At 58.0% G+C, this 21,783-nt stretch overlaps 1 protein-coding gene across 8 annotated transcripts in view; it reads right to left on the bottom strand.

Annotated features, from left to right (window-relative positions):
* The window catches only part of KRT80 (keratin 80), a 28,152-nt gene extending 6,605 nt beyond the window's left edge, over window positions 1-21,547 (bottom strand). For 4 of the 8 annotated variants that reach the window (XR_012375070.1, XM_025882630.2, XM_025882627.2 and 1 more), the window contains exons 1-4: window positions 15,569-15,970; window positions 9,394-9,602; window positions 5,011-5,071; window positions 4,646-4,741 (exon numbers count right to left, since the gene is read on the bottom strand). Coding sequence is in view for 7 of the 8 variants with exons in the window: in XM_025882630.2 (XP_025738415.2) it covers window positions 4,646-4,741; window positions 5,011-5,071; window positions 9,394-9,602; window positions 15,569-15,868 (666 nt within the window). In the remaining variant the exon portion in view is untranslated. Of the gene's footprint in view, window positions 1-4,645; window positions 4,742-5,010; window positions 5,072-9,393; window positions 9,603-15,568; window positions 16,415-17,924; window positions 18,294-20,346 lie in introns of those variants that run through there. The other 4 variants (XM_025882633.2, XM_073881954.1, XM_025882632.2 and 1 more) reach the window with 4 other exon arrangements.
* Between the last annotated feature and the right edge of the window lie 236 nt (window positions 21,548-21,783).

The following is a 21,783-nucleotide window of genomic DNA, read 5'->3' as shown; positions in this document are numbered from 1 at the left end:
GGGTGGGGGGGGTCAGTGGGCATAGAGAGTTCCAGAGAAAGCCCTTTAGCCCAGGCCTGAGTTGGCATTTGTTATGGGCCAGGAAAAGGCCAGGGCATTGTCAGAATGCACTGGAGTAGGGCTTCCCCTAGCAGGGAGAAGGGATTGGCCAAACAGAGCCGATGGAGCAGCCTCGGATCCTTTCTGGAAGGAGGCAGGGTCAGCATGAGCTTGGTAAACAGGAGTAGGAAACGGAGGGTTTAGAACATCCGTAGGCCTGTTCAGGCACGCCGGCCCCTGCTGGGCCGCAGAGGGTATAACAATGCTGGCTTGTGTGCTGCTACCAAGGGATGGGCCCTCCAGGTTGGCAAGAATTGAGCCAAGGTGAAGTTTAAATCTTCTCTTCAGAGCCTGAGCCTGAGGAGACAGCCGCGGGTGGGACCACCCTCTTTGTGGGGTCTCCAGGTCAGGGGAGGCGGTGACCCTGAGGGGTAATTTAGAGCTGCTCCATAAAATGTAGTGCTTAATGGCACCAGGAGCTGAATACTACCCCTTCTTAGTAGCTGTGTAACCCTGGCCAGGTCTTAAACCTCTTGGAGCCTCTGTTTTCTCATCTGTAAAACGGGTATGATTATCAAATTGAAACCGGCTAACATTTATTAATACTTACCATGTACCAGACACTGTTCTCCCTGCTTTAGGATATATTAACAAAATAGATCCTCACGACAGGCCAGTGAGCTAGGCTCTATCATTTTCCCCATTTTACAGATGGGGAAATTGAGATATAGAGAGATAGAAGAACGTGTTAGAGTTCACACAATGACTGAGCCAGGATCCAAATCCAAGCTGCTCTAAAGTTTGTGCTCCCCTAATCATGATACCTACCTTTATAGGGTTGCTGTGAGGAGTAGATGAGATTACACCTGGAAAGCGTTTCACACAGTGCCTGGGGTATAGTAGGTGCTCAATAGATAGTAGCTAAGGATACTGCTGTTGAAGCTGGGCTGAAGGGTCCAGGGGCCGAGCAGCCTCCCTGGCAGTACGAAGGCAGGCGCCAAAGCAGCTTAGACACACTAGGCTCTCTCTGCAGGGAAGGGCATTCTGTGAGGTGTGCCCGGCTGCCGGGGGTTGTTGGGAGATTGCACAGCTGATCTCCCTGGAACGAGAGCTGATGGGTGGGGCGGGTGGCATTCTGGCTGGATGCAGCCAGGCCCCAAAAGCACCTGGGAGCTGGCGTGTACCTTGGAAGCTGAGGGGAAGTGTGAGCCCCTGGGTCCTCTCACTGGCTTGTGTCCCTGGAGGTGAGGGGCAGAGGGGTTACCCGGGAGGCTGCGGTGTATACGTGAGGCCCTGAGCAGCCCATGGCCATTGGCTTCTGAGAATTTATCCTGGCCGTGTGTGTGTGCGTGTGTGTGTGTGCAAGAGAAAAGGGCTGTTTTCTGAAATGCCGAGGTGGGCCTCCACAGCCATGCTTTTCTGACCTGGTATCTGCTCCAGAGTCGAAACTAGATTGTCCAGCCCTCCTGGGGCTACTCACGTCCTGCCATGTTTTTCTTTCACCTGAGGTAGCCATGGCTGGCACCTTCCTTTGCTGAGAACTGCTTGGTCCCATGTGGTAGCCACGAGCCATATGAGGCCATGGGCACTTGACCGGTGGGAAGTCTGAATTGAGATGAGCTGTAGGTGTAAAATGCACACTGATTTTGAAGACTTGGCATGAGAAAAAGATTGTAAGACAGCCTATTAATTTTTTGTACTGGGCGCCTGGGTGGCTTAGTTTGTTAAGCATCTGCCTTCGGCTCAGGTCATGATCTCAGGGTCCTGGGATCGAGCCCCGCCTCGGGCTCCCTGCTCCGCGGGAAGCCTGCTTCTCCCTCTCCCCTCCGCTTATCCTCTCTCTCAAATAAATAAATAAAATCTTAAAAATTTTTTTTTAAATTGATTACCTGCTGACTAATCACATTTGGATATATTGGGCTGAGTAAATTGCGTTATTAAAATGAATTTTTTCTGTTTCTTTTTTTAAAATGTGGCAACTAGAAAAAACAATTACATGTGTGGCTCACTTTGTATTTCTCTTACTGCCAGCTTAGAGACCCACTGGTGTGGGGAATCTTTTTAGCATAGGATCAGGGCTGCCTTCTCAGCCTGCAGCAGTGCCTGAAGAGAGACGCAAACCTTACGACCCGACACCAACTTGGCACCTCGCTGCCCCCAGAGTAATCATCCCTGCGCCATGCACCGAACAACCCCACGTCCACAGCGGTCCCGTTTCTCTGCAGCGCTGCCATGACAGCACAAGCCATACCTTTACCCTCTCTGTACCACCCCCCGCCCCGTGCCCCCAGGAGCTGCCCATCACACTTAGATTAAGATCCAAACCCCGACTCGGGGCCCAGGGCCCTCTGTAAGCTGACCCCGGCCAGAGCTCTTCCTTCCCCCCTTTGTCACCAGACTCACTCCTGCCCTTGATGCTTGACCCTCCTTCTGCCTGAAGCCCTCTCAGCTCTTCACTGGGCTGGCGCTCCCCAGGCTGGGCCTTCCCTCTCTTGTACCTCCTCTGAGACGCCCCCTGACCTTGACTTTCCCCTCCCCTCCAGCACTACCACATCATCGGGTTCTGTGCAGCCCGGCCCTTTTCACCCTCCCAAATGATCTTGCTGAGATGTTTGTTGACTTGCTTATTACCTGTCTCCCCTTTTAGCTCAGTGGCAGCCCTTGAGAACATGGACTTTGCCCGTCACACTCACTGCTGTATCAGTGCCAGGCACCCAGCAGGGGAGCAATAAACATTTGTTACCCGGATGAACGGATTTAGTCATCAGCAGAACCTGATGAGCCTGGTATTACGACTCTCCCCATTTTACTGATGAGGAAACTAGGCAAAGAGAGGAGAAATAACTAGCTCAAAGTCGCAGAAACGGAAAAGAAGTTAGAGCAAGGATTGGGGTCCAAGGGCTGCTGAATCCAGATGGAGCAGGGGCCACAGAGTTTTGTGGGGGGCACTCCAGCAATGCCCAGGCCTATCGCTGGCTATGCCTGGCCTACCTCCAGTTAAGTCTCCATGTCGGCTGCGCCTCTGTCCTGGCTGGGAGCTTGGGCTCTGGGCTTGCCGAGATGCACAGAGCCCAGTGCAGATTCTGAAACACTGGCCCTGGGGCTGTCTGCCTGGCTCCACAGGGAGTGTGGGCAGGGGAACTCCTAGCCCACTTCTCAGGCCGGTCAGCGGGCCCGGTGCCCTGCTCAGTCCCAGAGGGCTTGGCCGGGTGTGGGAAGCTTCTTAGGGCGGTGGAGGTCCTGGGCCCCCCGGAAGGGCTACCTTCCTGCTGCTCTCCAGGGTTGTGCTGTTCTCTCCGCCAGGCCACCTCCCATGGCCACAAACAGGTCTCGGGCCCACGGAAGCCCCCGCTGGGGGCCGAGCCTGCTGGAAAGCGGTGTGGCCCATATGCAGCTATGAGGCCCAATCCCCCTCTCCACGGGACGAGGCCGCCAAGCTGTGGTCAGCAACCCCTAGGGCCACTTTAGCAGAACTCTTCATTTCATTTTTATTTTTTTAAAAGATTTATTTATTTGAGAGAGAAAGAGAGAGCAGGGGGAGGGGCAGAGTAAAAGGGAGGGAGAGAATCTCAAGAGGCTCCCTGCTGAGCGCGGAGCCAAGAAGGGGCTTGATCCTACGACCTTGAGATCATGACCTGAGCCGAAACCAAGAGTCAGATGCTTAACCTTAACCGACCAAGCCACCCAGGCGCCCCCATTTTAGCAGAACTTTTTGACGGCTGTGATGACTTTGATCCCTGCTCTGATCCTGGCCGCACTGCCATAGTTTGGCAGCAGTGGTTTGTGGCACACAGACTGCCAAGCCCTGCCGTCCCCACAGTGGCTCGGCCTGCTTCTAGCTCAACTGCAGCATGGCCCCTCTAGCTCCTGACTCCCGAAACGGGGGATGTGGTGCCCGGGGGCAGAGTGGAGGGGAGGGGAGCGTCCGCAGTCAGCATCAGGGCCCATCTGGGGACCTGGCCGTGGGCTAAGGCCTTGTGGGGTCATGGTCCCCCTAGGCTCAGGCAAGGACTTAGGGACACACAATCAGAAAGGGATCCAGAGGCTCCTCTGTCTGCATTTACCGGGTCCTTTTTTGTTCCGGCAGAAGCTAGCATTGTCTGGGAACTCAAGAATCTGACCACAGGTCTTCTCAGTCTGACCACAGTCCTCCCCTGCCAAACAGGGGAGGGCCATGGGCGTGCGTGTCCGAGCTAGGCCTGTGGGGGCCTGCCATTTAGGCTGCAGGTATGGGGAGAGATGAGTTCAATAAGAATAGCTGTTCAAGGCCCCCTGGTTCCCTGTCTCTCAGGCCACTTCCCAACCCTTGCCTGGATGCACCGGCCCCCGACACGCCCTCCACACTCCAGCACACTCAAAGAAACAGGTCCTCCTTGAGCGCGAGGCCTCTTGGGGACTTGCCGGTGCTCCATGAATGGAGGGATGAGGGGGCGTATTGTTATTGACCGCAGCGCGGGAAGGGGTTGGGAGATTGTTATGTCTGTGTTATGTCTGTAATGAGTGCCGAAGTTTCCATGCCTCACTGGACACCCTTCCTTCCCCTGCATCCCTTACCTGGGCACAAGTCAGCTCTTCGCTCAGTGGGACACTGGCCTCATTTTCTCACCTGCTCATAGATGTTTTTCATCAGCTCCACGAAGCTCTGCAAGCCTTTTAACTTGGTTTCCAGTTCGGTCCGACGAAGACACTCTGCATCCAGGTCCTGGGGGTGGGAGCGGTGGTGAGTGCCAGGGGAGGGGGGGGGGGGTCCCAGGGCGGGAGTGGGGTGCTCATCTTCCTGAGGGAGATGGGGGTGACTCCCAAGGGAGCCCTGGCTCAGTGCCCGGGAGAAGCAGCAGGGCGAGGACAGGTACCCATGTCTGTCTGTGGTCCCGGGACTCAAGCCTCTGAGGGCTTTGCTTGGGGAGCCTGAGGGAACGAGGGCAGAGGGTCCATGAGGAAGAAGCCCCTGGGGCAGGCTGGGCGGGCTACCTTCTTCAGCTGGACGAAGGTGAACTCCATGTCTGTGCGCTTGGAGATCTCCTCCTCATACCTGGGAGCGGGGGGAGGGAGCGAGGCAGCGGCAGAGAAAGAAAGAGAGAGAGAGGCTGCTCAGCTGCAGGTGGCAGGAGCTTGGGGTATGATTATCCCTCCTGGAGTCGGGCTCAGGGCCTCTGCTGTCCCATTTGGTGCCTTGTGCCAATTAGAAAAAAAGTGGCCTTTGCCTCGGGTGGATGCAGCCCCTCATCTATGACACATCCCTTCTAAGCCCATGACACCATTCTCTCACTCTTTCTGGATGATCAGCCCGTTCTCTCCCAGGGCTCATCTGTCCCCTTCCTGGCTCTTCCTCATATCCACCTCCTCCTGGAAGCCTCTCCTGATTGCGCAGCCCTGCCACCCTAACTTTGTTCTTTCATCTTCTCCTTATCTCCTCCCCCAAGAATCTCCATTTCCTACAAGCTGTGTCTTTGGTCGAGTCTGCTCCGAGCTGTCTGCTCATGGCCCATCCTCTCCCACCTCCCCGCCTCCCCTCTGCATTGCTAGCTGGTAGGACACCATTCCATCATGTTCCCTCCCGAGGCGAGAGTGTGGACCTTGCAGTCAGATAGACCCACAGTGTGTTCTTGGGCAGGTAACTGCACTCCCCTTTCCTCGGCTCGTCCGTCTATTAGGGGTGTGTGTGTGCACGTGCGGGGCTGGGACCAAGCCCACCCCCGGTACGGTGACAGAGGTGCATAGTCGATACTCCACAAAGGTGGGTTCCCTCTCTTAGCTTTGCCTCCTCCTTTCTCTACTCCACCTTGTGTTTGGAACAAGGACACTGTTGGACGAGAGATGGCATCTCTGGGTCTCTGACCTTAACCCCTTGCTCTAATCAAACCTCTGTCTTGGCCCTCCCCAGGGTGGGTGTCTACCAGCGCAGACTTCTTGCCCTCAGCCCTGCCTGCCTCCCTGCATGTGGGGATTCTGTGGCTTCCAGGGAATGCCTGAATCACTGGCGGCTCTAATTACAGTCGCCTGCCCGCCCCGCTCCCTGACCTCATGGCAGGGGCAGCGTCACCCTTCGCCCACGTCAGCTGGCTGGACCTGCCACCACTCAGGCCTTGCTTTCCACCAGCCTTTACCTGAGAAGCTGAGGGGAGCAGGCCCCAGCTAAGAGCCCGCCGGGCACTGGGTCTCTGAGACTCAGTGTGCTTAGCGCACGGACTCCCGGCTGCTGCCTTGGCTTCCCAGAGTCTGCAAGGGCCTTTCAGGATGAGGGTCACGGGCGTGGGGTGGAGGGTGGGCCAGGGGGACTGGTCTGCAGTCTGGGGCCTACCAGAGCCAAAAATATGCCCAGGAAGCTTTCCTTGCGCCCTTTTCTGTGCAAGTGGGCTCCAGAGCCCCACTACTTGGGTTTGGGTCCCGGCTCCTTGCTAACTAGCTGTGGGACCTTGGCTAAGCTGCTTGTGCGTGCCTCAGTCATGACAATAGTGATGTCACGAGGGTTATATAAGTTAATACACGGAGTGTTTACAACAGTGCATGGCACCGGCTAATGCTATTATTATTACCTGAGCTCTGGTCTATCTAACCTCAGGCTCTGGCCCTCATTCCCTCTGCCTTGGCCTCTAGCCTTTCTGGAGACAAACCGTGGGAAGCCTCATGGCAGAGAGAGCGGATGGTTCTCTGCACTTCCATCCCAGACTTCCCACTGGGAATTTGGTGGCCTCTGAGGACTTCCCTGCCCTGGGGGTGGGGGTCTAGAGAGCCCCAAGCTGAGAAGCCCCTCATTGGCTGGCCCTCCCTGTGTAAGCCCAGTGGTCAAGGCTCTCCCCTTCTCCTCTCCCATCTGGATAGCAGAGTTCTGCCTGCTTGGGGGCAGGACCTTGGAGATAGCTGTCCAGTGGGGGTTCTCTGAGGTGTCAAACCTCCTCCTTACCCCTCACTGTCCTTCCAATCCTTTTGTATAGCCTTCCCTCCTCCCATTTCACCAACTCCACTGGATTTCAGCCCTAGTTCACCCCCTCAACCAGAAGCTCTTGTGCAGTAAACCTCCTGCACAACAGTACATGGCACCCCCGAGTCACTTGCTACGTGGCCTTGGGCAAATGATTTCCCCTTGTGGGGCCTCTGCTTCATCCTTAGTAAATATAAGGGTTAGCTAGCTGATCCCTGGGGTCCTGGCTACATCAAAGCTTTTGGAAGTCTCTGTCATTATAGAGACTTAGGTAAATGCTATCTCCCCCACTCCACTCCCAATCCCCTGCCAGTCTGCCAGTCACCAGTTCCCAAACCCATTCTCAGCCCTTTTCAGCTTGTCACACCCACCCCGCCCGCCCCCTCCCCCCCACTTGTTTATTTCTAGGAGTGAAGCTGATCTCATCGGCCTTGTAGAGGCAGGGCACACCCCTCCCTGTCAGGGCTTGGCCTGGCGTCTCCAGGCTCCTGGGGCCCCCCAGGCTCTACACAGCCAAGCTGCAGCTTCCCTGGCTGTGGCCTGTGGATCTAGAAGCCCTCTAACCTCACCTCCCCCAAGCCTGGTGGGTTTCCTACCCAGAGAGGGGAAGAGAGGCTCTGAGCCAAAACAGTAAGCTCAGGGCGCAGATGGAAACCAGGCAGCAGGCCAACTGAGGAGGCTGAAGCAGATTAAAACAACAAGTAGCGTTTGTACAGAACTTCCAGTTACAAAGTGCCTCCATGGACGTGATCTGGCTGGGCTCATGGGAGCAGCCTCCTCCCGCAGCTGGCTGGGGTTACGGATGGGCTTAGCTCACGTGGCTGTGTGACTGAGGACAACTCCCTGCCCTCTCTGGGCCTGTGTTTCCTTCCCCATGAAAGGATGATCCCAGTCCCCCATCCAGCCATTCTGTGGTTTTTTGAGAGTCAAAGAGCTGCCAGACATCAGTGAAACAACTCTTCGATTCTGGTGTGCCAACACGATTCCCCTCATCATGGTCAGATGTTGAAGCTAGGCAGCTTGGAACGGGCAGTGAGGTTCCCCGTGGGTTTCTGTAGGAACTGGTAAGGCGGGCTGGGGGAGAGGGCCCCTCGGCCATGGAGTGGCCCAGCCACGAGGAGGAGCCCAGGCCAGGGCTGCAGATCATGCTTGTTGGCCAGAAAGTTCCAGATAGATCCACAGATGAGGATACTGAAGCCCCCAGAGTGGGGAGAACTTGCCACATGGCCATCTCTGAATATGGCCTGAGTAGGGGAGGTCATAAGGAGAGGTGGTGGGCAAGCTGGGCCACAGCCCAGAACTGGACTCCTGACAGGCTGCCCCAGTCCCTTGGCTGCTCCCAAGACCACAGGCCTCACCTTGGGTTGGCAGGGCTTGGGGCTGGGCCAAGCGCTGGAGGAAGGGAGGGGAGGGGTTCCGGCATATCCCACCCTCCCTCACCCAGGCCGGGGGCCTCCTCAAAAGGACACCAGACCAGAGGAAGGAGCGCAGGGACACAGTCTCTCTGCTCTGTCTCGGCTTCCTTGTCCTTGAAGCCCTGCCCGCTGTCTGGTCAGAGACGTCACCTGTCCTCTGAGGGACCCCAGCACCTGGTCTGCCTCTCCTCACTGCCCAGTTCAGTTCAGCACACCCGCGTCAAGGACTAGTGTTAGCCTTCTATGGGGTAGAAGAGGTGCCGTTTATGGCGGCCAGGCACCATGCTGAGCTCTCCACTTCCTCCTCACGGCAGCCTCAGGATGGTTCAGCATCATCACTCCCACTCCACACAGCGGGGTACTGAGGTTTGGATGTTGAGCCACTTGCCCGAGGTCACAGAGCTAGTGAGGAGTGGAGGCCAGGAGTGAACCCCTGCCAGTCTATGAGCACCTCACAGGCTGGGGCTGTGGTTTCTCTTCTCTCTAGATCTTAAGGCGACCACTGAGGTCAGGCATGCATTACCTACAGGGGATTGCTTCTTTATTCCAACAGACCGCCCCCCCTTCTGCCCCCTGCCTTCCCTTTCCAGCCCACTCAAGATCAAATTTCCAAACATCTGTTGTTCTAGCTGGTGACAATTTCCCATTGCCAGTGGGATGCGTGGGCGAGAGCAAGTGTGTTTATGGGCACGGGAGGAGGGGACAGGGCATCGGGACTGCAATGGTGCCCAGGGCCGGCAAGCATAGGGCTTAGCTGTCCGTCAGCACAAGACTGACTTGGTTGCCAGGGGCACTATTTGGGAGGGTTGCTGTGGGTTCACGGCCATCTCCTCCCCATATTTAGAATACTGGCTGGCACCTACATAGTAGGTCCCCAGTAAGCACGTCTGTAGTCAAGAGATGTTCCTTAAGGATGTTTTCTCGTTTTCTGGCTTGGGTGCCCGGGGCCTTGCATCCGGGTGCAGGTCGTTTCCCACCCTCGGCCCCGGCCCACAACCTCACTGGGGCTCACCCTACCTGATTCGAAACTCCTCGACCTTCTGGAGCACCTGCAGCAGGTTGGCCTCCAGCTGTCCTCGCTCCTGGCTCACTTTGAGCAGCTCCGCCTGCAGCCGGCCCTGGTACTCCTCATAGAGGTGCCCGAGGTCGAAGGTGCCGGAGTCCTGGCCTTGCAGGAAGCGCCAGCGGGTCTCCAGCAGCTGGTTGCGCTGCTCCAGGGCCTGCACCTGGGAGAGCAGGGGAGTGGCAGTGAGAGGGCCCGGCGCGGACAGGTCGGGCGCGGAGGCTCCTGGACAGTCAGCGGGCCCGCATGGGGGCCTCCCCGGGCAGTGGCGGCTCATCTGCTCTGCGCTCACCCCCCGGGGCCTCACTGGGCGCAGCCGGATCACATCTCCAATTGCGGATGGTTCACACAGAAGATGGCAAGATAAGGAGGGAATCAGAAAGGGGTGGAGCCAATTAGCCAAGGTTTCCTCGGGGAGGAGCGGGCCCGAGAGAGGAGGGAAGGGACTGAGTGGGCCCATGAGGTGACAGGCCCTCCATGACCGCCTGGGGCTTGGGTGGGAGATCCCAGGGAACACAGGGTGTCAGAGGCCTGGCTGCCGTCCCCTCCCTGCCCCCCCCAACCTGACAAGCCTAGTCTCATCTTGCCGTGGAAGCTCAGCAGTGCAGGGCCTGGCGAGGACCTCATTGTTAATGCTCCCAACCACCCTGGACTTGTAGCTTCTCCAAGCCTCAGTTTACCCAGCTAGAAGTTGGGGCTGACACGGCCTGCCCTGGCCGCCTCTCAGGGCTGTCTGGGAGAGGAAGCTGGGGATATGCTCTGGAACAGTTATACTAGCAAGTGTTTATGTGTTCCCTACTGTGAGCCAGGCCTTGTTCTAGATGCTGGACATCTTTGCCTCATTAGATCCCCACGTCCTGATGGGCTAGGTGTAGTCGTCCGCCGCACTTTACAGAGAGGCCAAATAACTGGCCCACGGTCACAAAATTAGCAAGTGGCCGAGCCAGGTGTGGAATCCAGGGCAGTGGGGGTTTAGACTCTTTTAACCCCCACAACATGGGGCTCCCGTCTGCGGCTGGAGTCACCGCGGGCCCCGGGACCCACCTGCCCTTCCTGGATTGGCGTCTGCCTCTAGTTGGGGCTGGTGTTGCCTTGAGGGTGACGACTGGAAGGGCTCTGGGCACAGCTGCTTCTCTCAAACTGCCTCCTTCCCTCTCTCCTCCTCACGCTGCTGCAGGGCCTCCCACGGCTCCGAGCCCAACCACTGCACGCTGTCAGGATCCCTCTTGAATCCTCTCCTGCCCTCCACCCAGTCCAGCCCAGGGCAGCCTGGGGGGCCCCCTGCCTCTGCCCAGGCTGCCTGTTCTCTCCAGGCTCCAGCCTTCCTCTGACTGTCCTTTCTACCAGCCCCGTCCCTCCCCGTTTGCGCTCCCAGCTCCCCTCCTGCAGGAAGCCTCCAAGAATCAGAGCTCAGGGGCACCCTGCTGGCTCACTGGGGGAGGGTGGGGCAGAAACGTGCGACTCTTGACCTTGGGGTTGTGGGTGGGTTTGAGTCCTACATTGAGTGTAGAGATTATGGAAATAAATAAACTTAAAAAAAAAAGAAAAGGAAAAGAAAAAGAATCGCAGCTCAGAAGAAGGCCCCCCCTCCCTTCCTTAGGAGGTCCTCAGTTTATCTGCTCCTCACTTGTCCGGACCTCCCACCCTCCCCGCCAGTTGGGGAGCCACCTGCTCTCTTCTTGGGATCCCTACCACTTGGTGTCCACGTCAGGGGCAGCTGGGAGAGACGGCTGGGGCCTGGCTCCTGGGCAGGCTGTGGTCACAAGGGTGCTGTGACAACCCGCCCCGGGATGTTCCCCAGGCCACTGGCTGCCCCCTGCCCGCTGATGGCACTAGCTCCCGCAATCACGGCTGAAAGAGCCAGAATCATAGCCAGGAGCCTTTCGGGTTTGTACCTGGTTTGTACTCTTCATTTACAGAGGGTGCGGTGAGGGCCCAGGGTGGTCAATGGACTTGGTGGCCAAGCTTCTCGGGCAGGCCCATCTGATGGCTGCTGCCCACTCTGGACCTTAATGGACTCCCTGTTTCTTTTGAATCTGGGGTCCCTCCTCTTTCTTCCTGTACTGCCCACATTCTTGGGTTTTCCTGTGACGCCCTACCATCCTTGAGAAGTCCCCTTTGACGTTTGCAGTAGACAATGCCACCAGGAACCCTGGTCCATGGCCTTGTGGGCTTGTCATCGCCCTGCTTAGCTCCCATTTGTGCTGGGACGTTCAGCTCACAGCCAACCTAAGCCTGCAGTCCTGCTGTTGTCACAGCCAAACAGGTTCCGTAGGGATGGCAGTCAAGAGGGTTTCTGTCCTACCGGTGTGTGTGAGAGGGATCTCTGGTGGGGGAGATCCTTGCTCACTCCACCTTCCTTCCATTTGACAAGCCAGGGCCCTGTGTTTACATTGAGGGTGAGGTGAGAGGGGAGATGTGAGGCTCCCTCCTCCACCCATAAGCAACAAAACACCCTTTACACCAGGAAGTCCTTCCCTTAGTCTCACCTCAGTTTCCTATGCTTCAGTACCAGCCGCTGGGAGATGGTGTGCTTTTGGCTAGCAGGTCCAGCCAGAGAGCACTTTTGGTTGTGAGACATGGGGCAGCCCTTTCCCCTGCTGCCATGTGTGTGTGTGTAGGGGGGGGGTAGTTTATTGTTGTCTCAGTGGGTGGGGATGGAAACTCAACCCCATCCAGGACCTTCCCAGCACAAGGCTCCTCCCTCTCCGGAACAAAGGACCAGGGAGGGCCCAGTAAGCAGTTAACTGCTCTAACCGGTCAAGGCTGCTGATCACTCACCTCCTAGCCCCCTTCCTCCCGCTTCTGGCTGACCCCCTGCCCTGAGATCATCGGCAGCCCTCTAGGAGGGGCCTCAGAGAGCAAACCCCTGGTCTACCTGCCGCCCATTTTACAGGGGAGGAAACTGAAGCCCCAGAAACACAGAACTCACTGTGACCCAGCCCCACCGCCCGGCTGAAAAGCAGGCCCAGCCCAGGGTGGGGAGAGATGTGCTTCCTGTATTGGGAAGGAGCAGCCCCAGGTGGCTGGAGCTCCTGGCTGGGGGCTCCCTGGGGAGGGAGGCCTCAGACCCCTGGCCCACAGTCCCCGGCAGTGACCCCCGGGGCATGGGGGGTGGTTGTGGGTTATCAAACCCTCCTGCCAGCAGGCGCCCACTGCATGGTGGTTCCGGTGACTTCCAGAGGCCGCACAGGCCCACGGGAAGACATTGTGCCCATCCCCTGTCCCCGGGCCTTTCACCGCCCCCCTTAGGTCCCCTTTTCACAGCCTCCTCAGGTGGGCTGCTGGCAGTCCTGTCTCTTGTCCCATCTCCATCCCATCTGTGGTCTGCATGTGCCTCTGCGGGATGGCACCGCAGCCTTCTCCCGGCCTGCCTCAACCTCCCCTCCTACTGCTGCTACTCTCTCCCCATCCTCTCAGGGCTGTGCCCCTACCCGCCTTGCCTCTGGCATGAGCTCGGGGCCGTTTACAGAGCAGGAGCAGAGCAGGGAGGCGGAATCTGAAGCTCAGAGAGGGTAAGTGGCTTGCTCAGGGAAACACAGCCTGCAGAGGGAAGAACCAACACAGCTCCAGGGACCCGACTCCTGGGGGTCAACCCCCCACCCTCCTCCTCCTCCTCCACTTCCTCCTTCTCCTCCTCAGTGTGCTCTGATTTCTCTTGGTGCCTCAGAGGGCTTAGAGGGGACAAGGAGTTGAAGGGCCCCAGTCTGTTTCTTCTCTTTGCCTAGAGCCCCCCAGGCCTGCACTGGTTATGGCTTCTCACCCCTGGGCCCATACAGTTCTTTCTGGCCCCGTGTGCCACTGCTACCCATGAAGTTCCCCCACCCTCTTCTCAGGCTCTTCTCAGGCTCCTGCCTGCAAGGGGCCAACTAGGTTCAAGAGCTCCCCGGGCTGGGCCCGTTTACGATATTTTTTATTTAACAAACAGAACCCACCTGGCACATGGTAAGTGCTTTTTAAAAGCTTTTCAAAAATTATCCCATTTGATCCTGACCAACCCATTACATGGATGCATACTGAGAAGCAGAGAGGTCAAATAATTTGCCTGAGATTAAACAGCTGGTCAGAGGTGGAACCCGGATTCAAATCCAGGAATGGGGTTTTTCCCTCGGGCCCTTGAGGCCTTTACAAGGAGACAGGGAGGACATAAGTTAACAGACTGAGCTAACGACCTTCTCTGTAGGGTTGGTGGATCAGCTGGGGCTTTTTGGCCCCAGCGATCAGGGTCCGCAAGAGGTGGGCACCCATGGCTCCGTCGTCCTACCCTGAAGAGCATCTGTCTCAAGGCCAAGGCTCTAGGGTTGGGAGGCTCCAGTTCCGCTAAAGACCTCAGAGCGTGTCGCCCTGGCCCCCAGGCACCAGACCCCAGCCCCTTGAGCCCCCTCCCTGTGCCTACATATCTTTCCTGTCCCCAAGGCCAAGGCACAGGGTGATATCAGCCCTGGTGTTCAGAGAGAAAAGCCACCCATCCCGAGTCAAATTACGTAGCTCATGAAGTATTCCTTTTAAGGGATTAAAGCGGTTTCGAGAGGAGGTGGCTCTGCGGGGACCTGCCTCCCAGGGCAGCAGGCTGTTTTCCTAGGGCACACAGCCCAGAGGTGCAGGGCGCTGCACAGCCGGCCGGGGCCAGGGCTGGGGCCGGGGGAGGGAATGCGCCACCTCAGTGGATGGTTGTCCTTCTCCAGCTGTCATTTCCCCTCCTCATGCCCCGATCCTGGTCACACCCTGGGTGCGGGTGCAGGAACGCTGGTCTGGGCACATGAGTTGGGGGGAGGGGAAAACAAACCCATAGACCTGAGTTCAAGTCCAGACTGTATGCCTGGTGGTAGTGTGACCTTGGGCAAGGCACTTAACCTCTGGGATGCTGTCTCCTCATCTCTACAGTAGGAGAAATAGCCACTGGGGAGTGTGGCCGTGTAAGCCAATGACACACATTGGCAAAGTTCCTGCAGAGAGCTGGGCACAAGCAGATGCTCCATACGTGTTACCTTCTTCCCTCTGCCCTTCTCCACGGACACCCCACTTACGGGGGACCCTAGCAACATTCAGGGGAACACCAAGGCAGGGGGACAAGTGCGGACAAGGACTGGGGTGAGGGCAGAAGGATGGGGCTCTGGTGTACTGAGTAGGAGGGAGAAGTTGAGTTTTCCTCATCTGTTAAATGGGCATACTAGGACTTCTTTCATAAGGTTGTTGAGGGAAACTGAGGTAAATATGTAAAGCATCCAGTATGGTGCCCGGCATATAGTTAGCAGTTAATACAGCCGTTACTATTATGATCCTTGTTTCTGGGCAGGGCAGGGGGGCAGACCTGGGAGGGCCGATCTGCAGAGGTCTCTTGGAGGAGGTGAATGAGGAGTGGGCTCGGGAGGTGGGCAGGACTTTCTCAGGGCTCTTGAAGCCAATGCCCTGGGGCGGAGGTGGACGGGAGTGCCTCACACCAGCATGCCGGCCACGGCAGTGGGGTCTAGGAAGTCTGGGTGCTGGGGACTCACTCCCTCTCTCATGAGGGTGCTGGGGAGGCCTGGCTGCCTGTCTGCTTCTGACTCGCAACACCGATTCTCTACATTCCTATCTCCTGACATGCTACTGCGGCATCCCTAATCCAAAGCCTCCTTCTGGAGGACCCAGGTGCCCCTTTGGCCCTGCTGGCACTTCTGACCTCTGGAAGCTGAGCAGGGCCAAGGCCTGGAAAGGAGGGCGGACCCTTGGGAGCTCATCTCCTCCATCCACCTGCCTTGGAGTCGGACGGCAAACCATATCTCCATCAGCCATTCCTATGAGAGCGTATCCTCCTGGCCACACTTGGAGCTCCTCCCTAGTGTCCACCTAGGGGGACAGTGACCCCAAGCCATGAAGCCCATTATTACCCAGACATCCCTCAGAGCCATCCCGGCGCCTCTTTCTCCCCCAGTGCCAGGATGGCTCAGGGACTTCCCTCGCCAGCTCTCCGGTCAGAGCTAGCCTGCCGGCTCCTCATTGGCTGGCGGCAGGGGTGGGGCATGATGCTCCAGAAGTACAGAGCTCAGCCGCCTGCCCAGCTCTGAAGGTCCCTAGCTTTCAGTTATCAAACCCTTCTGGCAGCAGGCGTCCTACTTCAGGCGCCACCCCCCCCCTACTTCAGCTCACCTTGCCAATCAGGGAGGCAAATTTATCATTGAGGACCTTCATCTCCTCCTTCTCCTGGGTCTTCTGCTGCTGGATGGCTGGGTCCACTTTGAGGTCCAGGGGCACCAGCAGGCTGGGGTTCACGGTTACCTGGGGGATGGTACCAGCTGCCTCGCAGCCTGTGAAGCTGCGGGAGCTGAAGCCTGGCCCGGGGGTCCCGCAGCTGCCCCATCCCGAGGTCCCAGGCCGGGGGCCGCCCGCAGGGGTCACCTCACAGCTGCTAAGGCTGCTGAAGCCAACGACGCAGGAGCGGCAGGCCATCGCGGCCCCCGGGCCCGGGACGCGGGAAGGCACGGGGGTGTGAGTGAGCCTTGGTGGGGTGGCAGGCAGCTGGCTCTGGTCGCAGGCAGGGCAGGCTGGGGACTGAGGAGCAAACACCTGTCCTACAGTGCTCATTAGCTCCAGGAGGGCGGGACGCCTCTCAGCCCGACCAACCTGTTAGATGATGCGATGCTCCTGCCCCTCCCCCGGCACCACGCACACATCTCCTCCCTGGGCCTGAGACTTGCCTGCTTGAGGGGGCTGTTCACAGGCCCCCATATCGAGCTGGGTCTGGCTCCGGGGAAGGGGGGGGCGAGGCTGGGCTGGCTGGCGGGCTGCGTGGGGGTGCGGTGGTGGCAGAGCAAGAGCAGACCCCAGGAGGAGGGAGAGAGAGGCGCGCGCGAGAGCACCTCTCACCGCAGACCTCACTGCATACCTGAAGGCTGACGTATCTGGGCTCACATACTTCTGGAAAAGATGAGGCAAGCGCAGGCCGTGTGCTCCCAGAGTGCAGGGCAGCCGTCCTGGGCGGCATGCCATCTGGCACTAGGAAACAACACCTTTTTATTTATCTTCTAGCTGCCTAAGAGTCTCCCTGGCTTATCTCTTCCTGTCTTTCCCCCTTTCTCTCCCTCCTTCCTTCCTTTGACCTCGGGTTTATTGAACACCTACTAGCACATCCCACTGTCTCAGAGGCTGGAGAGGAAATAGATGGCCAAGACCAAGAGCCCTTGGCTTTGGACAGGGGAGACTTGGGCTCCAGACTCAGCCCGGCTGCTCGCTGCTGGTGTGACCTCAGGCAGGTTAGCTGACTTCTGTGTCAAGGATGGAAATGCTCCCCACCAGCCCCCCGGCCATGGGAGTCAGTGTATGCACAGAACTTAGTGGAGGGCAGGGCACGAAGCCCTCGGTAAATGGTGGCTAAGACCCGGGGCCTGCCTGTGGGGGAAGGACAGGGCTTGCGTGCAGCTCTTCCTCAAGGGCTATGGGAAAGGGCCCTTGACCCCCATCCACCCCCTTCCCTCCTTTCCTCTGTCCTCCCTTCTCTTTCCCCTGTTTCATCTTAAGAAATGAAGGATCTATAGAAAAGATGCCAGGTGGTTCCCACAGAGCCTCAGGTGGGGCGGCAGAAGGTTCAGTGAGCCCACAGTGCCCCCTCCATCCCACCTTCCCTTGGTTCCGGAGGCCCCTCTCTCTCACTTCCGCAGTCACTCGCTCTCTGGGGCCTGCTCTTCCTTCCTCCCTGGCCTGATGTCCCTGGATACTCTTGCCCTGGCCAGCTGGCCCTGTGTGCCCTCCCTGGGCCTGGCATGCCACTCTGGGGTGGTGGGGCCACAGCAAGGAGAGACTCAGGTGGTCAGGGGTGGAAGAGCTCTCGGCCCCTCTGGGACCGGAGGAAGAGACAGGCTGGAGATGGGGAGCCACTGCCCCAATCACATGGCCCAGTCCAGGCCTCCCGCCTCCCAGGCCAGCCCTCTTTCCAGCCTAGTGGGTACTTCTGGCTCCCCAGGGCACAGCAAGCTGTCCCGAGGCCGTGACTGTATCTTGAGCCTGAGTCCCCAGCCTCAGGTACTTCTGAGTGACTGGGTCACTGTGATGGTGTCTGTGTCCACCCCTTCTGACACATGCTTCCCCATTCTCCACCCACCACCCATTGCCTGGCCCACCCCAGCCTCTCAGACCTGGTATCTGGATGGCATGTGGTTCACCTCAGCGGCCTACCCTCCCCCACCCCGGCCGCCCCTGCGTGCTCTGTGGGGACAGGGGAGGCAGGCAATGGCTGACATGTCACGTATGTCCCCGATGCTTTATCTGGATTAGTTCCCTTAGTCCTTATGACACTCGAGGTGGACAAGTTAGTTCTCATCAGCCTCAATTTGCAGAGGAGGAAACTGAGGCTCAGAGGGAGTTAAATGCCTTTCTAAGGTCAGATCGTTTATCAGGGATAGATTTGAACGCAGACCGTTGGAGTTATGAGCCCTCCCTCTTATCTTAGCCTCTAAGCCTGGAGACCCCGGAAAGGGCAGTGGGGACACAAGAGGAACTGTCTTCTCACTGTCTGGGGCTTGGCTCCACCTCCTCATTTTCTTTGAGCTGGATGCCCCAATTCTCAAAAGCGCCTCTGAGTAACTGAAGTCTGCCGTTTCTTGCTGACTTGTGCTGACGTCTGTCAGCATCTGAGTTGTAACAAGTCACAGTTAATGGCCGAGTCCCCGGCTTCATGGCCGGCATGCCAGGGCCGTCTCTGGGGCCCCCGAGCACTGCACGGCCTTCCTTGGGGTGGCCGGGCCTCTTGGAGGCATGGAGGGCATGCTGGCCTGGGGCTCTGGCTGGAGGTGGGACGTGGGTCCTGCTGTCTTCGCTCTGGCCCCGCAGTCTCTCTTGGGTGCAGTCCTGGAGGTGTCTTTGGCTGTCACAGCCCCGGCTGCCAAACAGGAAGGGCAGCGAAAAAGCTCTGAACACAGCTCCTGGCCCTCTGCATCCCCCGCCTCTCCCCCTTCCCTCTCTGAGCTCCACCCACACCAGCCTCTAGCCCCACACTGACATCCTTGGGGGCAGGGGGGCAACTGTACAGGCCCCTGCCTCTCCAGCCTCACTGAGGACCCGATGTGACTGTCACCTGGCCTTGGTTAGGAGCCCAGCTACCTAGGGTTTTTAAGCCTCCCAGGGATCAGGAAGCCTGGCATGGCGGGGGCGGGGGGGGGGGGTTGGGAGAGGTGAAATGGAAGGTGGGCAGAATTTTCAGTCTCTGTGGGGATGTTCAGGTACCTGGACAGTCTCCACACCCCTCCTAGATGTACTCACAAACCTGCTTTGGGTTTTAGGTGGGGCGTGAGCTTGGGTGACCCCAGCTGGAGACAGCATCTGGATGTCCTAGGCCCCTCTGGGATTCCGGAGGCCTGTCCCGGTTGGTGCTTACATGGTCCAGGGACAGAAATCTCAGTCCCCCTCCCTCTACCTTGAGCCTCCCTCCTTTGCCCCTGGTCTCCTGGAACTGGTGACAGATGTCATTCTGCTCCTCCAGGAGTCAAGGGCTGGCTGGAGATAGGGCATGGGGATGGCTCAGGCCGGGCTGTCCCACAGGCCCCTGAAATGGGTCCTCAAAGAAGCAAAGGGGGGTTTTCTCATTTTCTCTGCTTCTTCCTTCCTTCCATCTCTCCGTGGCACTCCCTCCCAACCTCAGGTCTGTCTCCCTCTTTGTCATCCACCTCTTCTCTCTTGCTTCCCTGCCCACCCATTGTGCTCAGAGTGTCCTGCCCACTCAGAGTCCAGGCGCAGGGCTCCTTTGCCTCCTCTCAGTCCTGGGGAGGACGGGTGTCTGAGTTGGCCCACACAGGCTGGCTAGGTGGCCTTATGGGGATGGCATCATGTGTCACAGTTTCAGTTTCTGCTCTATGCTCTGCTCCCCGTTTGGCCCGAGGCCTGGCCCTTGGAGCCAGCAGGCCTGGAATAACTCAGAATAGCAATGCATAGTTGCTGGATGAATGTTCCAGTGAACACATCTTAGCCCAGCTGGGGCTCTGGGGCGGGATGTGGCTCTCGGGGAGACAGGCAGGGACTCTCTGTGCAGGGAAGAATCTTCGTTTCACTCCATGGCCTGGTGGGAAGGTGAGGTCACTCCTCCAGGAAGACTTCCCAGATGAGCCTGCTCAGGTTCCTGTTGGTGTCTCTTCCTTTCTCCCAAAGGCACATCCACATCTATGTGCACTGAGTCAGGGCCCTCTTGCCTGATGAGGCTAGAATCTCTGACCTCCTTTCTCTGGACTGTCCCTTTGAGCGGGCCTGTCCTGAGGCTGCAAGAGGGAGGCCCTGCCCTGTGGCAGGTCTCGGGAATGGGATGACCTAGGCTCTGCGCAAAGGATTTCTGAGAGCTCCAGAGCTGGGGGTTGGGGAGCTGCGAGTAGATTTGGGAGGGGCAAGGGCCAAGAAAGGGGACCTAAACAGCAAGGATGGAGAAATTAAAACAATGCCTGTTTACGCCTCCTTCACATGCCAGGCAGGCTACAGAGACCTGAGAGAGGCCCTGACCTGTGTGAGGGTGTCTGGGATACCCTCCCAGAGGGGGCAGGGAGCAAAGACTTGGAGGGAGGGGAAGAGCTGTCCAGGAAGGGGGGGGAGGCTGTTTCAGGCTGAGACAGCAGCAAGAGCTGTGGCATGAGGGATGGCGTGGGGGATGGTGGTAATGACAACAGCCACTATTACTGGAGTTCCAGAGGTGCCGCGAAGCTCAGAGGAGCAGTGACTGCCTTGGGGGCCCAGGGAGGCTGCATTCAGGGCATCTCATTACTTTGCGTGAAGTCTTTCAGTGGCTCCCTGTGGATGACGGGATAAAGTCTAGAAGATTCCTTGGGACATCAAACAAGATCCTTTGCTCCCACTGCCCTTCTTCTTCGTGTCTCTTCTCCTTCCTACCCTCCTTCTTCCCACGGCCTCTGCCAAGTTCCACCCCCACCACACTGGCCCCATTTCCCCCAAACCTGCTGAGCGGTGCCATGAGTCCGTGTTGGAGAGCGCAGGTGTGGAACATTTCCATCCTCAAGTATGATTCTACTGGACGGTGCTGCCCTGCCAGTAGGCATCTGAATGGGCCAGGAGGCTGCAGATTCCTTCAGGCTGGGAAGGGGTTCAGGGGACGCTAGCAGGGCCGCATGGTGGTGGCGGAGCACTGAACCTGGGCACGGGAGACCTGGTTTCTGGTATGGGTTCTGTCACTCGCCAGCTGTGTGGTTTGGGGCCACCTGTTTGGCCTCTCTGGGCCTCAGTGGCTCTCAAATTCAGTTGTATAAGCTACGTGGACAATTGCTGTTTTTTTAATTAAAAGTTTTTTTTCCCCTTCCATTTTGTTCAACGAATGTTCCTCAAACTGTTGTCAACTCCCTCGCTCTGCTGGGTGAAGCGAGGTTCTCGGCCCATCAGTGTGCTGGAGAGGTCAGGCAGAGTTGTGGGTATTCTATAATGAGGGCAGGCCTCGGGGGCCAGGAAGAGGTGAGCATAGGCTAATTACACTTTCCTGTCTTCATAGCACTTAACCCAATTTGTAATTATTTGTTGTTGGTTGTTTATTTGTGCCTGCCTCCCCTGCCAAGCTCTGTGAGCACAGGAAGTGTGTGGTGGCTTTGTCCCCTCGGTGTCCCAGTGCCTGGCACATAGTGGGGGCTCGATGACCATTTCTGGAAGCTGGCTCCAGAGCCCCTGTCCTCCAGGACCTGGCTGCCTCCTTGCCAGGCTGAGCTGGGCTGACTGGGATGGGCCCATGGGTTCACGTTTGGTTCTCTGCCTGGGGTGTCTCACATCCCACCATGGCTTGACTCCCAGACGCTTGGCTTCTTGTCCCTTCGGTTCCCACTCAGCATTGGGCAGAAACTCTGATGCCCTCCCGCCAGGCCGAATGCCTTAGGTGGGCGAGAAGATCGATGGTCCTCCCTGCAAAAGAAAGAGGCAGAAAGAAGCCTTCCTAAGCTGGCAGAAGCTCCATTAGGCCTCGGGTTTGGTCAGACATGCATTTGGGGCAGAGCAGGGATGAAGCCATAAACTCCCCAGTCCTGCCCTTGCTGTAGGGTCTGAGGGTGGGATACATGGCCGTAGGTTCCCCTGGTCCCGAGGGAGGGGAGGCCTGGCCTGCCTGGGGAACCCCAGCCCGTGTCTGGCTGTGTGGGTGCTGGGCTCATGCTAGTGGCATTTCCGCATGGTTGCCGGGCCTGCTTCTGGGTGGAGAGGAGCAGGAAGAAGAATTGCACAAAGGGAAGCTGGTGGGAGGGCCCTGCTTCTTCCGTGGCTCACTGCCTCCCAGGGAGGGCCAAGGGGCCCCTTGGTTCCCTGGGAAAAACCCGGCCCTGTCACCTGCCGTCTGCTGCCCCCAGCAACAGGGGTCTTGGTGGCCTCCCCTCACTCCTGTGCCACCCACCGTGCCTGGC

The sequence above is a fragment of the Callorhinus ursinus genome, unplaced genomic scaffold (genome assembly GCF_003265705.2).
Source record: "Callorhinus ursinus isolate GAN/ISIS: 27379988/994484 unplaced genomic scaffold, GSC_fseal_2.0 scaffold44, whole genome shotgun sequence".
Lineage (NCBI taxonomy): Eukaryota > Metazoa > Chordata > Mammalia > Carnivora > Otariidae > Callorhinus > Callorhinus ursinus.
The sequence above is the reverse complement of the archived record's forward strand: the minus strand, read 5'-3'. Positions and strand labels throughout refer to the sequence as shown.